The 12,365-nt window shown below is 56.1% G+C and overlaps 3 protein-coding genes across 3 annotated transcripts; 1 reads left to right on the top strand and 2 right to left on the bottom strand.

Annotated features, from left to right (window-relative positions):
- Positions 1-1,078: 1,078 nt before the first annotated feature.
- COL26b_007385 (uncharacterized protein) lies at positions 1,079-2,847 on the bottom strand (the record flags this gene model as incomplete). Its single annotated transcript, XM_053180179.1, has 3 exons — positions 1,079-1,974; positions 2,049-2,634; positions 2,830-2,847. 3 exons carry the CDS (start codon positions 2,845-2,847, stop codon positions 1,079-1,081), a joined length of 1,500 nt encoding a protein of 499 aa, XP_053035950.1.
- A 4,706-nt stretch (positions 2,848-7,553) lies between these two features.
- Positions 7,554-9,350, top strand: COL26b_007384 (uncharacterized protein; the record flags this gene model as incomplete). The annotated part of the gene is made up of 4 exons (XM_053180178.1): positions 7,554-8,372; positions 8,516-8,771; positions 8,835-8,943; positions 9,014-9,350. 4 exons carry the CDS (start codon positions 7,554-7,556, stop codon positions 9,348-9,350), a joined length of 1,521 nt encoding a protein of 506 aa, XP_053035949.1.
- Positions 9,351-10,741: 1,391 nt separating this feature from the next.
- COL26b_007383 (uncharacterized protein) lies at positions 10,742-12,226 on the bottom strand (the record flags this gene model as incomplete). The annotated part of the gene is made up of 8 exons (XM_053180177.1): positions 10,742-10,887; positions 10,939-11,086; positions 11,144-11,277; positions 11,334-11,348; positions 11,404-11,417; positions 11,472-11,506; positions 11,564-11,583; positions 12,178-12,226. The coding sequence occupies 8 exons, from the start codon at positions 12,224-12,226 to the stop codon at positions 10,742-10,744; spliced, it is 561 nt and encodes a 186-aa protein (XP_053035948.1).
- Between the last annotated feature and the right edge of the window lie 139 nt (positions 12,227-12,365).

The raw sequence follows: 12,365 nt of genomic DNA, 5'->3' as shown, positions 1-12,365 counted from the left end.
CGTGACTCTCTGGCCGCCTTCACGTCACCGACAGGGTGTGCAGGGGTCTTCGTCAGTTGACTCTCTGTCTGGGGTGTGCCTGTCTTTCCGGGGGGCTTGCCGCTTGAGTTGCTTATCGATAAGCACTCATTACCTGCTGGCAATATTTGCTTGGCTTTTGATTTGGGGGCAGCCAGGCTTGTGACCGTACCTCCTGGGGCGGCGAGAGGTCACTGTGGAATGGCGATCCAGGCGCTATCCTGGCTGGTACACTGCACCGTGCACCCGCTCCACCTGAGCGATGCAGCACGATAGAGCCCTCCACTCTACGCCACGCCATTCCGCGGTACGTACCTTCCCTCCCCTCCGTCCAGACTCCTCCGACACATCCACTCATGCTCCCTTTCGCTCTCTCTGGCTGCCAGCTGTCTCAAGTCGTCATTCCGGCGTAAGGTGTCGGAAGCATTGCATGCCAGGTAGCCCTGTTGCTGGCCGTACACCTGGCAACAATCTATCTGCCTCCCCCTGACTGGGTTTTTGATTTGACGAAACCTGAGCATGATAAACATGCGTTGTTGATGTTTGGCTCAATCTCACAAGCACCAGACACACGCCAGGTTGGTTGCTCTGCTTGTCCGTATATACTGCTTTGTTGCACTATGTCAGTTCTCCCCTCTCAGCCAATGAGGTACTCGGAATGACGCATGCAGAGACATCTAATCGTTGTCTATGGATCAGATAACCTCTTTGTCCAACGCACAACTGATATGAACCTCTGCGCCTCTCTGCCAACAGTCAGCCACCATAAAACAAGACTTCTTCAAGCCCGTTTGACGCCGCATGGAATGGGGGCTTTATGTTTCAGTTTCCGTGCTTACATACATGGCAGAGCATTACGGAATGAAGTATATCTTTCAGTAAACGCGGCCAACAGTCCATACCCACCGTCCCATGAAGAAATTCAAGTCTAATAACCGTAAAAAGGGAACGTAGAAGTAAAAGGTCACATGAAGACGTTCAACCTCCGAGGACGGCTCCCATCTCTTTCTATCAAGGGTCTCTCACTCTCTCTCTCTCTTCCGAGTCCTTCTAGCGTCTCCTACTCTTGATCCGCGCTGCTACCAGTCCTCCCGTAGGCTTCAGCCACCCTCCGACCGACACTCTCACCGCTCCAATACGCACCCGTCGCCGTGCCCAATGCGACGAACGGCGCCGTGTGCTCGCCGGCCAGCCACAGCCCGCCCTCCGGCACGCCCTCACGCATCGCCTCGACGTCCTTATCGCCCTCCTCCAGTCCCACCTGAAAGTTACTGTAGCTGCCGTTGCCTGCGAGATCGTCGCGCAGCCAGTCCGTCGCCAAGCATCCCGTGGGCCTGCAGTCGGGCGACCTCTCGTCGTAGCCCGGCATCCGGGAGTAGTACGGCCTGAAAAAATCGTAAAGGAAATAGTTTCTCTCGGGTATCGTCTTCAGCTTCGCCACTTCCTCCGTAATGTATTTGGACTCGTCTCCGAAAATGTAGAATAGCAGTGTCGGGTGCGAGTCCGGGCCCAGCGACGCGAGCTCGACAATCTCCTGGTTCCACCGCTTCGGGTTCAATTTGGCAGAGTACGTAGGGGCCAGCCACTGGCAAAAGCCCTGCACCCTTGGGCCGTCGGCGTCGTCGGAAGCGAGCCAGAACGCCTTGGGGAAAGTAATGTAAACCTTTTCGAGACATCCGTACCCGATGGCCTTGATACCGCGCTCAACCCGCTCAGGTAGGGGCGGATCGAATGCCTGCAGGTTCTTCTTCAGCCACCCAAGAGGGGCAGTCATGACAACTTCGTCAAACTCGAGTACGTGGCCGGTATCGGTGTGAACCCTTGGTTTCAGGCGGTCCGGCGTCTTGAGCTCTACTTTGGTGACGCGGGCATCGTACATGATGTCCGCGTTGTGTCTTACCGGCTCCGCGACCCGTTCGAGGATCTTCTCGTAGGTGCCGGCGCAAAAGAGGTTTTCTCGAATAAAGTCAACCCTGGCTCTGAGGATACTATCCACCCTTGCGGGACTTCTGCCAGGGAGAGTCACTTACCGCCGTCTATGCACTCTTCCAACCAAAAGAACTTCAGGCTTTGGGTCTGAACCGGAGTTCCAATGAACGCGCCCCAAGATTCAGCAACTTGAAGAACAATGGAGCGTTTCTTGGCGTAGTCCTCTTCCGTTTCGGGTATCTTCTCAACCAGCCTTTCCTGGAAAAAGTCCCAGAGGCTCTCGTCGGGATGAATGCTGGCAGTGTTCTTGTTTGAGTGTTGAAAAGCGTCCTGGATAATGCCCCACATGATGCTGGAGTAGTGTTCGCTATCCGCAGGGTCAAGCAAGATTCCATCCTCGTCGACCATGTAAGTCCGGTGATCCCAGCTGCCGACGGCGGTATCTGTCTCTTTGGCCAGGTCAAGTATGGGGTTGTCGTCGGTGCCGTGTATCCAGTTCGGGCCCAGGTCAACGGTATATCCATTGGGAAGTTTATCCTGGACCACGCGTCCGCCGAGGCGCGTCCGGCCTTCGATGATGGTTACCAGCAGGCCATATTGGATGAGAATATCGGCACAACGCAAACCAGCGAGGCCGGCGCCGACAATCGCAATGTGTGGTCTGGGGCCTGACTCGGATTGTTTGCGCTGTAATTTGGCATGAGCAGGGTGCGTTGGCAAGAAACAAGCAAGCAAGCGGCCATCGTATTGTACGCCGATGTGTGACAGGTACGGACAGGGAAGTCAAGACGGCTTTGCCCATCAAGGAAGACATTGGGCGGTCCCGGCCCGAAGCGTCCCACTAGCGACGTTAGGCACGTGGTTGACGAGAAGCAGACTTACCCGCGCAAATGAATCCATGGTTAATGATCTGAGCAGAAGTTTTTCTTGGCCGATTCCAAGGAGGCTTTGGAGTCGACAGGATTCAAGGTCCTGGTAAATGCGGGATGTGCTGCGGTTTGAAGGGCTGTGATACGAAACTGAGTAAGCGTCCATTGTTGCAGATGCGAGAGAAGCGATTGGTGAGTAAAGAAGGTATATGACGAAGCAAGTCCGGAGGATCTGGAGAGTTGGAGGGACGCCAAACTAAGCCAGATGCTGCCACCGGGGCACTAGTCCGTGAGAGGGCCAAATAAAGTCACAAGAGATCGGTTAGATCCAGGCGAAAGCAAGAACAGATGAGACAAGAGAACGAGTGCAAGGGGAGTTTGGGGTTGGGGAGAGGTCAGGCTGGATGTGGGGATGACGAGCAACGTGGTGGAATGTCTTGCTCCCAGCGGCTAGCATTTGGCAGAGGCGGAGAGGGGATCATGGGTCTTTGACTGATATGTACAATGAGCCCGGCTGTTTGGGTCGCGGACATGCGCCGCCATGAGGGATAAGCGCAAGAAGTCCAGATAAGGTAAAGGTCGAGGGCGGCAAGCGAAGCCGTGGTAAAAAGCAGGCGTAGTAGCTTATGATAGCTCACAAGCCACCTAAACCATGGAAGCTATGCCGGCAACCATGAGCAGAGGCGAGCACATCCAGACAAGCCCATTTATGCGCCGTCGAAATGCCGTTCAAAGTGTCTTACCTAACCGAAATATTGATAAGAGGCGAGAGACGGAGAGATCAGTGGAACAGGACTGTCCAGTAGGTAGAAGGCAGAGGGGGTGAAGTCGGTCCGGGCTGAGTAGCGTGATAGAGTCTCTTACTCTGTCACTGCAGCGACAACCAACCAACCAACCAACCAAGCCCTCCCTCCCTCAGTCTCTCCGCCTGTCGAGTTGTCGCATAAAGGCGGTTGATCCAGCCAGCCGGCCAATGATTCGCAAGAGAACGGAGTGTGCTCCTCCTAAATGCGAGTACACCTGGCCCTTGGCTCGTTCAAGAGACGGCAGCCGAGTTATCATTGAGTGCGGCATCGCCTTTTTCGGGCTTTGCGGGCGCCGGTGGACGTGATGGATGGGCATTGGAAAGGGAGCATTGGTGGAATGGGGTTGGAATTTGACCAGGGAAGCGATCAAGGAGAAAACAACGGCAGCGACGGGCGGAGAAACAGAAAGACGGACTTACTATCTTATTAGGAGCGATCGGGCGGGGGAACTGGTGAGCGCGCTAAGCCTCGATATCATCCGGGATACCGTCAGGAAGGCCTCGACGAACGAAGGACAGGATGCCGATGGCCAGGAAAGGGGAGAAAGAGGGACAAAAAGCCCGGTGAAGGAGGACGAGGACGACGGAGGAGCAGACGGCCGGTGTGTGTTGTTTGCTGGGAATTCGGGAAACGAGCCCGCGAGTCAAACGATGGACGGAACAGTGAGGTGACGGCGGCGGCGGCAGCAGCAGCAGCAGATGAGGAACGACCGTCCGTCGCGGCCAGAGGAGGCAATGAAAGTTGTGCTGCGGTCTTGCGGTGCGGTGCGGTGCTGTGCGGTGGACCTGACCTGACGACAAGAAACCACAAACCCAACAGGACGGTGGAGGGGCAATCCAATGGATGAAGGAAGTGGTGCAGTGGAGGGCAACAACACCACACACGCACACGCACACAGCAAAGCAACGCCTGCCCGCTCCTACCGTACCTACTACAGACCTCACCTCAGGAAGGCAATAGCGGGTGGAGGGGTCCCCGAATCGCTGCTTCGCTGCAACGGTGGAGGGGCTCTGGTGACACTTCACTGCTATTGCTCCACCGCAGCGTCATCCCTCCACTAAAATATCCATTCCCGCCTGTCCGCTCTTTCTCCTTCATGCGCTTTCCCTGAGTCTCCTGGCTTGGTCCTTCCTTCCTGCTTCCCTTGCCTCCCCGTCCCATTCCTTCTCTCTCACACATTTTCTCTGTCTATCTTCTCCTCTCTCTCCTCTCTGATGCGTCAAGTTTCGCCGAGCATCTATATACCTTGCCCCTCGACGGACGGGCACAAAAAAAGACCTGACACCATCGCCGTTATGTGTTGCCCCAGACACCCTGTCACCGACGTCCAATGACTCGATGGCCGCCCAGCAATGACGAACAACAAAATGCACATATGAGGAGGGGCCGACGATACCCTCAGACCTCGCTCTTTCCCTTTGCTCTCACCTCACTCGCCAAAAGCGACAACCCTCGTCTGCTCGCCCACCGCAATCGCTGGAGCCATTCTCAATTGAGCGACGCTCGTCCATGTCGATCACCAATGGACCCGATAAACCCCATTGGACCCTGCCGACTTGGCCAGGGATTCCATCCTGCGCCAACATGTAGTCCGACCCTCTGATATTGCTTCCCCGCCGACCCGGCCGTCTTGTCTTTTTGCATTTCCGGACACCAGAAACCTACCAGAGCCTCATCCGCGGGGTCACGATGCTCACCAAAGCGCCTTCTCCACTAGCTGTTGCCCTCATCCTCTTGCTATTCGTTGTGTCCGGGACTTCCCAACAGGACCATGACGATGATCAGGGTCAGGCTGTCCAACCTACGCCACCCGCCGACACGTCTGACGCCCAGCTCTCGTGGCAATCCGCTTTTTGGGCCCTGGTGGCTGTCGCTCTGAACACTGTAACCCAGCCCTCGGGCCGCATCGTCGGGTTTCCATCGTCATGGGGTCCCGCGCTGAAGTGTTCGCCTGTGTTTTGCATCGTCAACGCTATCGAGGCCCTCAACTGCATCCGTGTTCGCCGTGCCTTCGAATGGACCCTCGTTGTTTCGCCGCACAAGTACGATGTCGATGAGGAATCAGCACACAGTGACGTGGTTAACTTACAGCGCAACACGCTGATTCGTGTTGTCGCTTTCGTCCTCGGCCCTGTGCTGCAAGCGACGAAGCTCTATGCCTGCCGAGGCATCTTCTGGACACAAGCCTTGGCGGCCATATATCTTGGAAGTTTCTTTTGCGACGAGGTCATGTTGTGTCTCTTGTGGCTGACTGGGTCGACTGCCAGCCGGGAGGGCGTCACGGGACTCGTCGAAGCGATACTCAGCCCTGCGGCACCTCCTACGTCGCCAACAACCGCAACATTTGACGATGACGTTCAAGAGCAAAATGAAGCCACGATGCCACAGGGCTTGGCTATTATCCTTTCTTTCTTGTTCCTACTGTGGTTTGCAGGCACTGCTGCGACTGGAATTTGCGTCAAACACCCCAATCTGGCAGCGTGGATCAAAGTCGTGAATGTCCTCTTGGGCGGACCAGCATCCGCTATTACCTTCGGCGTTCTTTCTTACAGGAAGAGCAGTGGAGTCTTACGAATTCTCAAGGATGGTGCCCTTGGTTTTGCTGTGCCTGTCTGGCTATCTGGTTTCCTCACCAACATCATATGGAATTGCACACCCATGGTGGAGGTTTTGGAAAACGGGGTCGTCGCTTTCCACGCGAATGCTCGCCCCAAGGACTGGACATGGAAAGTCACGGGCGTGTTCTCAACATTCGGGCTTGGCCTATTGGCACGACACTTTCTCGCAAATGTTGATCGCCACGGAATACCCAAACCGGTCAGGGTCACCTTGACATTGTGGGCAGGTACCCACCTGGCAACCGCGCTGGCAATGTACAGCTTGGCTCACGATCCTAGTCTTACCTTCAAACCATCGTGGACGGACGTCTTGGGCTGAAGGCAGTGAGGCAGGCTTTGGCGGGGTTGCATTTGACAGCCTGGATGGTCATGGAGTAGGCGAAGCCATCTTACTGCGCAGAGCCCGGGAAATTCGATTGAACCATGAATACTCACTATCCGATGTCGTGCTTCGGCCGATATGAGACCATCTGATCAATATCCCACCATCCCTGACGGCCCCAACGTCTATTGAAGAGGCTCTGCACCAAGACAGGAAAGATGCTAGACTGAAAGAGGATCTCCAGCCTCGGAATAGATAGGGTAGAGCTCATAGTGGGATGATGCGCCCCTCTGCGGGGTAAATCTTCCTCTGTGGGGGAAGCATCAACAGGGGGCCCCGTTTTCTGTCCAATGCTCAGCGCATCGCAAAGTGTACCAAACATCAGCTTTCCGTGGAACTCAGCTTTGCCCTTAACTTTGCTCACATCTCGTCGTCAACAACCCGGCATTTCTCCATCTTAATCGATTTCTCATCAGATAATACTCGGAGCATGAGTAATCATCAAAGACCCCAGTCGCGTCAAAGCTTCGGCAACCCCCGGCTTGGTCTTCAGACGCATCCCCGGACGCCATCTCATTCCCCCAGCCTCCCTCGAGCCAATCACAACTCTCCCGAAATCAGCACCGTCCGCCAGGCGCCCTCCACACTCCACACAAGCCGAGGCTCACGGCCAACCTTCCAGACATGGCTGTCTGCGGCCGCCCGTCTCCCGACCGACGTCAACCGATGTACCGCCCCCTAAAGGCACATGTCATCTGGTCCGACTCAGGTTGCTGGCACTCCTGACACCTTGTTCTACGTCTCCAACGATACAACGCACGACTTGGTCTCCCTCTTACACGCCGACGATATCTATCCTCCCTTTGACGAAGACGACGACGACGACGGGCACCTACCCAAGCCATTGAGCTTCAGTCTCCCATCAGTCGAATCTCCCAAACTCCCTGGTGGTACCGAAGAACAAAGAAGCTCCAATCCCACACAGATCACGATGGCCGCAAAGACGTACTCCCGCGACGAGGTCGCAAAGAACAACCACGATGAGTCCCTCTGGTGCATCATCGACGCCAAGGTCTACGACCTGACAGACTTCCTCGACGCCCACCCGGGCGGCGAGTCCGTCCTCCGCCAGGTCGCCGGCCGCGACGCCACCACCGAGTTCTATAACCTCCACCGCCAGGAGGTCCTCACAAAGTACGACAAGACCCTCGTCATCGGCACCGTCGCCGGCGAGGAGCCCTCCGTCGTCGTCCAGCAGCCCGGCGAGCTCTCCGTCGTCCCCTACGGCGAGCCCCTCTGGCTCACGCCGCAATTCAAGTCCCCCTACTTCTCCCCCTCCCACCGCGCCCTTCAGCGCGCCATCCGCGAGTTCACCGACACCCACGTCACCCCCGAGGCGCTGCAGGCCGAGGAGAGCGGCGACTACATCTCCCAGGAGCTCATCGAGCGCATGTCCAAGGCCGGCGTGCTGCACATGCGCCTCGGCCCCGGGAAGCACCTCCACGGCGTCGAGCTGCTCGGCGGCGTCGTCAAGGGCGAGGAGTTTGACTACTTCCACGACATGATTGTCAGCCAGGAGCTCGCGCGGACAAACTGCCGCGGGTTCCAGGACGGCAACATGGCCGGCATGACCATCGGCCTGACCGTCGTGCTCAACTTTGCCAACTCCGAGGCCCTCAAGAAGAAGGTGTCGGAGGAGGTGTTCAGCGGCAAGAAGAAGCTCTGCTTGGCCATCACGGAGGCTTTTGCCGGCAGTGACGTCGCAGGGCTGAGGACGACGGCAGAGAAGACGCCTGACGGAAAGCACTACGTGAGTACACACCGTCATCACAACGTCTAGTTGTCATTGCACGCGTATACTAACAGCTGCTTCGAACAGATTGTCAATGGGACCAAAAAGGCAAGTGATACACGACGGCTGAAGCTATACGAATACTAACCTTCCTATTCCAGTGGATCACCAACGGCGTGTTCTGCGATTACTTCGTCACCGGCGTCAAGACCGACAAGGGCCTCAGCGTCCTCCTCATCGAGCGCGGCGAGGGCGTCAACACCAAGCCCATCAAGACCTCCTACTCTCCCGCCGCCGGCACGACGTACATCACCTTCGACAACGTCAAGGTGCCCGTCGAGAACCTGCTGGGCCAGGAGAACAAGGGCATCCACGTCATCCTGAGCAACTTCAACCACGAGCGCTGGACCATGGCTTGTAAGCGTCGTCTCTACCCCTGACAGAAATCAAAAGACTGTAACTAACACGTTCATCCCCTAGGCGCCACGATCCGCCAATGCAGAACCGTCGTCGAAGAGTCCCTCAAATGGTCCCACCAACGCCTCGTCTTCGGCAAGCGCCTCATCGACCAACCCGTCATCCGCCAAAAGTCCGTTTCCCCCTCTTCCCCTTCCTTCACGTCCTTGAAGCTAAAACACTGACAACTCCGGCACACACAGACTCGCAAAGATGATCGCCCTCACCGAGGCAAACCAGTCCTGGCTCGAGACAATCACCTACCAGATGTGCAACATGCCCTACAAGGAACAGGCCAAGCACCTCGGCGGGCCCATCGGCCTGCTCAAGATGTCCGCCACCCGCGCCGCCCACGAGATCGCCGACGAGTCCGTCCAGATCTGGGGCGGCCGCGGCCTCACCCGCACCGGCATGGGCCGCGTCGTCGAGATGTTCAACCGCACCTACAAGTTCGACGCCATCCTCGGCGGCGCAGAGGAGGTCCTCGGCGACCTGGGCGTCCGGCAGGCCATGAAGTTCATGCCCAAGTCAAGGTTGTAAGGAGACAGACAGGTTGGACATGTGTAAGAAGCTTGTAATAAACTCTGTGATGTTAGAAAAGACGAAAGCGCTAGAACCAAACATACAAAAACATATCAAGTCAAGAACATCGCCCTTGTGTACATCCTTAACCATCAGCCCTCATAGGGAACATGACAAAAGCAAAAAAACCATCAGCCCTCCCGTTCAGGAAAAATCCCGAGAATATCTCCACGACTCAGGGCCGTTTCCCTTTCGGAGTAAACCCCGTTCGTCCCCCCTCCTCCGCCAAGCAAACCCCGGGCGCGACCACTACCTTACGCACTACAACCCCCCCGTATGCCAAAGTTCGGATATACATACTTTAGCACGAATACAACTACAACAGTATTTGTCCAGCGGGGAGCGGGCAGGGGCAGTGGCAGGGGCAGGGTTCGCTACCTAAACGGGGCATCGTAGGTTTTGGCGTGCTTGTTTCAAACTCCCTCTTTCGGGCGCGGCTGGGTCTCGTTCTTCCTTCGGGTGACAAAATGGCAGCCGAACCCGTGTTCAACGCTCTTTTGAAAACCCAAAAATACAAAGAAGAAGTTTGCATCATCAGCAAAGCAGGCGGGGAGATGTCCTGCCTTGGGATGACGCGGATGTGTCCGGGTTTCAGGGCCTTGAGCCAGGATTAGGTTTCTGCAAGGACCGTGATGCTGTGTTGTTAGCATCAGCGAGCTCTTTTCCGTTGTTGGATACGGCAGTTCCCGTTGACATGTGCTTACACGGCAACACGGCAACATACAATCGCGAAGCCAAACATCAAGGGATTCACAGCACGCACGTATCGACACCAAGCATACGCGTAACATTTCCATTTTCCTGCCCTGAGACGGCCGATGCTGCCATAGGGCCGCAGCTTTTTGAGCACCCCCAAGAGCCGACCACAAAATCTATCATCAAGAGGTCGGAAAACTATTTTCCACCCACGAGCCGTCTCCACCCTACTCTGCTCTCCTCCCTCATCATCATTCCCGTGGAGAGGAGAGGCAAGCTTTGTCTTTAGACTGCAATCGTCATCCAACCGATGTGACCAAGCCCGCACGATGCCGAAGCTTTCGACGTTCATATGCGAAAAGGTGTATCATGGTGCGTAAGAGAAAAAGCCGTGATTTCATATGCCGTTCCGTGTAAAACTTTTCCGCAGGCCGAGTGTCCCAGTGTTTGCCGTGAGCAAGGAAGAAAAAAGAGAAAAAGAGAAAAAAGAGAGCCAATTCCAATGTACATAGCAAGCCGCAATGCCAGGTTCGTAAGAGTGAGCCGTATTTCGCCCCGAGGCCGTCTGAATCGTCGTAATAAAACCGCGGTTCTGGCTGCGAGGCAAGCCAATGCGTCGTCACCAATCGTCCGTTGCAATAGCCAGCTCGCGCTTAGTTGGGGCACTGGGACTGAACGTGACCAGGCTGCTGGCACTTGTAGCAGATCTTCTCGCCGCCGGAGGACTCCTTGGGGCAGTCGCGAGAGAAGTGTCCGTTCTCGCCGCAGTTGTAGCACTTGGAGCCGTTGGTGCAGTCGCCTTAGAAACGTCAGCTAAAGTCCAGTTGCTTTGGGTCAGAGGAGTACTCACGAGACATGTGGCCGTAGCCACCGCAAGAGTAGCAGGTCTTCTGGCTGGCACCGCCGTAGCCGCCGGAGTTGTAGCCGCCGCCGAAGCCGCCACCGTAGCCGCCACCAGACTTGGGGCAGTTGCGGGCAATGTGGCCGACCTCACCGCACTGGGCTTCGCATTAGCTTCTCCACTGCGCTGGGAAATCGAACGACGGGCGTCAAACCTTGTAGCACTCGGAGCTAGAGGCACCACCGCCGCCGACGTTGCCTCCCTGGGGGCAGTCGCGGCTGATGTGGCCAGCCTGGCCGCAGCGGTAGCAGGACTTGGTGTCCTTGGGACCCTCGGGGCAGTCACGGCCTGGGGGAAAGTTAGCGAACAGTACACAGGGTCAAGAGATTGGCATTTGGACTAACTCATGTGGCCCTCGTCTGGAGCAGAGATTGTCAGTTATCTCATAGGCATAAGGCGAAAACAATCACTTACTGCCGCAGTTGTAGCTACACGAAAAAGTCAGTATCAACCGTTTTGAGCATCATAGCAGGAGAACATACCACTTGGCGGCGCCACGGTTGGGGCACTCGCGGGCCTACGTTTGGTCAGCAGCTCGAACGATGGATATCATCACCCCCTTCTCGAGGCATACCTGGTGGCCGGCAGCACCGCCTAAATATCTCTGGTCAGACTCTTCGCTTCATTTCAACAAGTGGGATGTAAAGTAAGGAATGGGACAGGTGTCACTGGCACACCAGCTCGAAGTCAGTAGGACGTCGCAATAGTCTCCAGGCGGGCCTCTTGACGAATCTGTCCATGTAGACTTGGGATATCTGGAACGCGATTTTGCCAGAGGCATCCTCGATTCAAACTGCCAGACTGATTTTGCACGACGGCAGTATCAGGGCCATGAGGCAAGCCAGACTCCCATGCTTCTGCGGCATGACTACCGCAAGCGAGACTATGACGGAGCCAAGCAGACAGTCCTTTGAAGCAGTCGCGCGCGCAGCGAATACATGCCCGATAGGAAAGCTGCATAGACTGCCACCAATAGCAGGCTGAAAAGAGAGGCGTTTCAAGCGGTGAGAATTCGGTGAGCCAATGGCAACGAGACCTCGAGATCAGGATACCAGACGATCCCGAATTGCCAAAAAGCCACCCGCACAGAAAGGCAAATGCGGGAAAAAATAGAAATTGCCGCGTGTGGCGTTTGGCGGGAAGAGCTGGAAAGGAGACCACGAAAAAAGTGAAGTCAGGGTAACTCACAGGTGAAGCAGGTGCGGGCAGGAGGAGCGGCGGATCCCTGGAAGTCCATTTTGGGCTTTGGTGGCGGGTGAAGATGTCGAGTAGATGTACTGATTGATCTGTGGCAGCGATGCGTCAGAATGCAAGTTGCCCGTTGACTGCGAAGCAAGATGTCGTAGAAGGAATTCATGAGCCAAGCTTTGGTGAGA

This window comes from Colletotrichum chrysophilum (genome assembly GCF_026319265.1).
Source record: "Colletotrichum chrysophilum strain AFK26 chromosome Unknown scaffold_59, whole genome shotgun sequence".
Classification (NCBI taxonomy): Eukaryota; Fungi; Ascomycota; class Sordariomycetes; order Glomerellales; family Glomerellaceae; genus Colletotrichum; species Colletotrichum chrysophilum.
The sequence above is the reverse complement of the archived record's forward strand: the minus strand, read 5'-3'. Positions and strand labels throughout refer to the sequence as shown.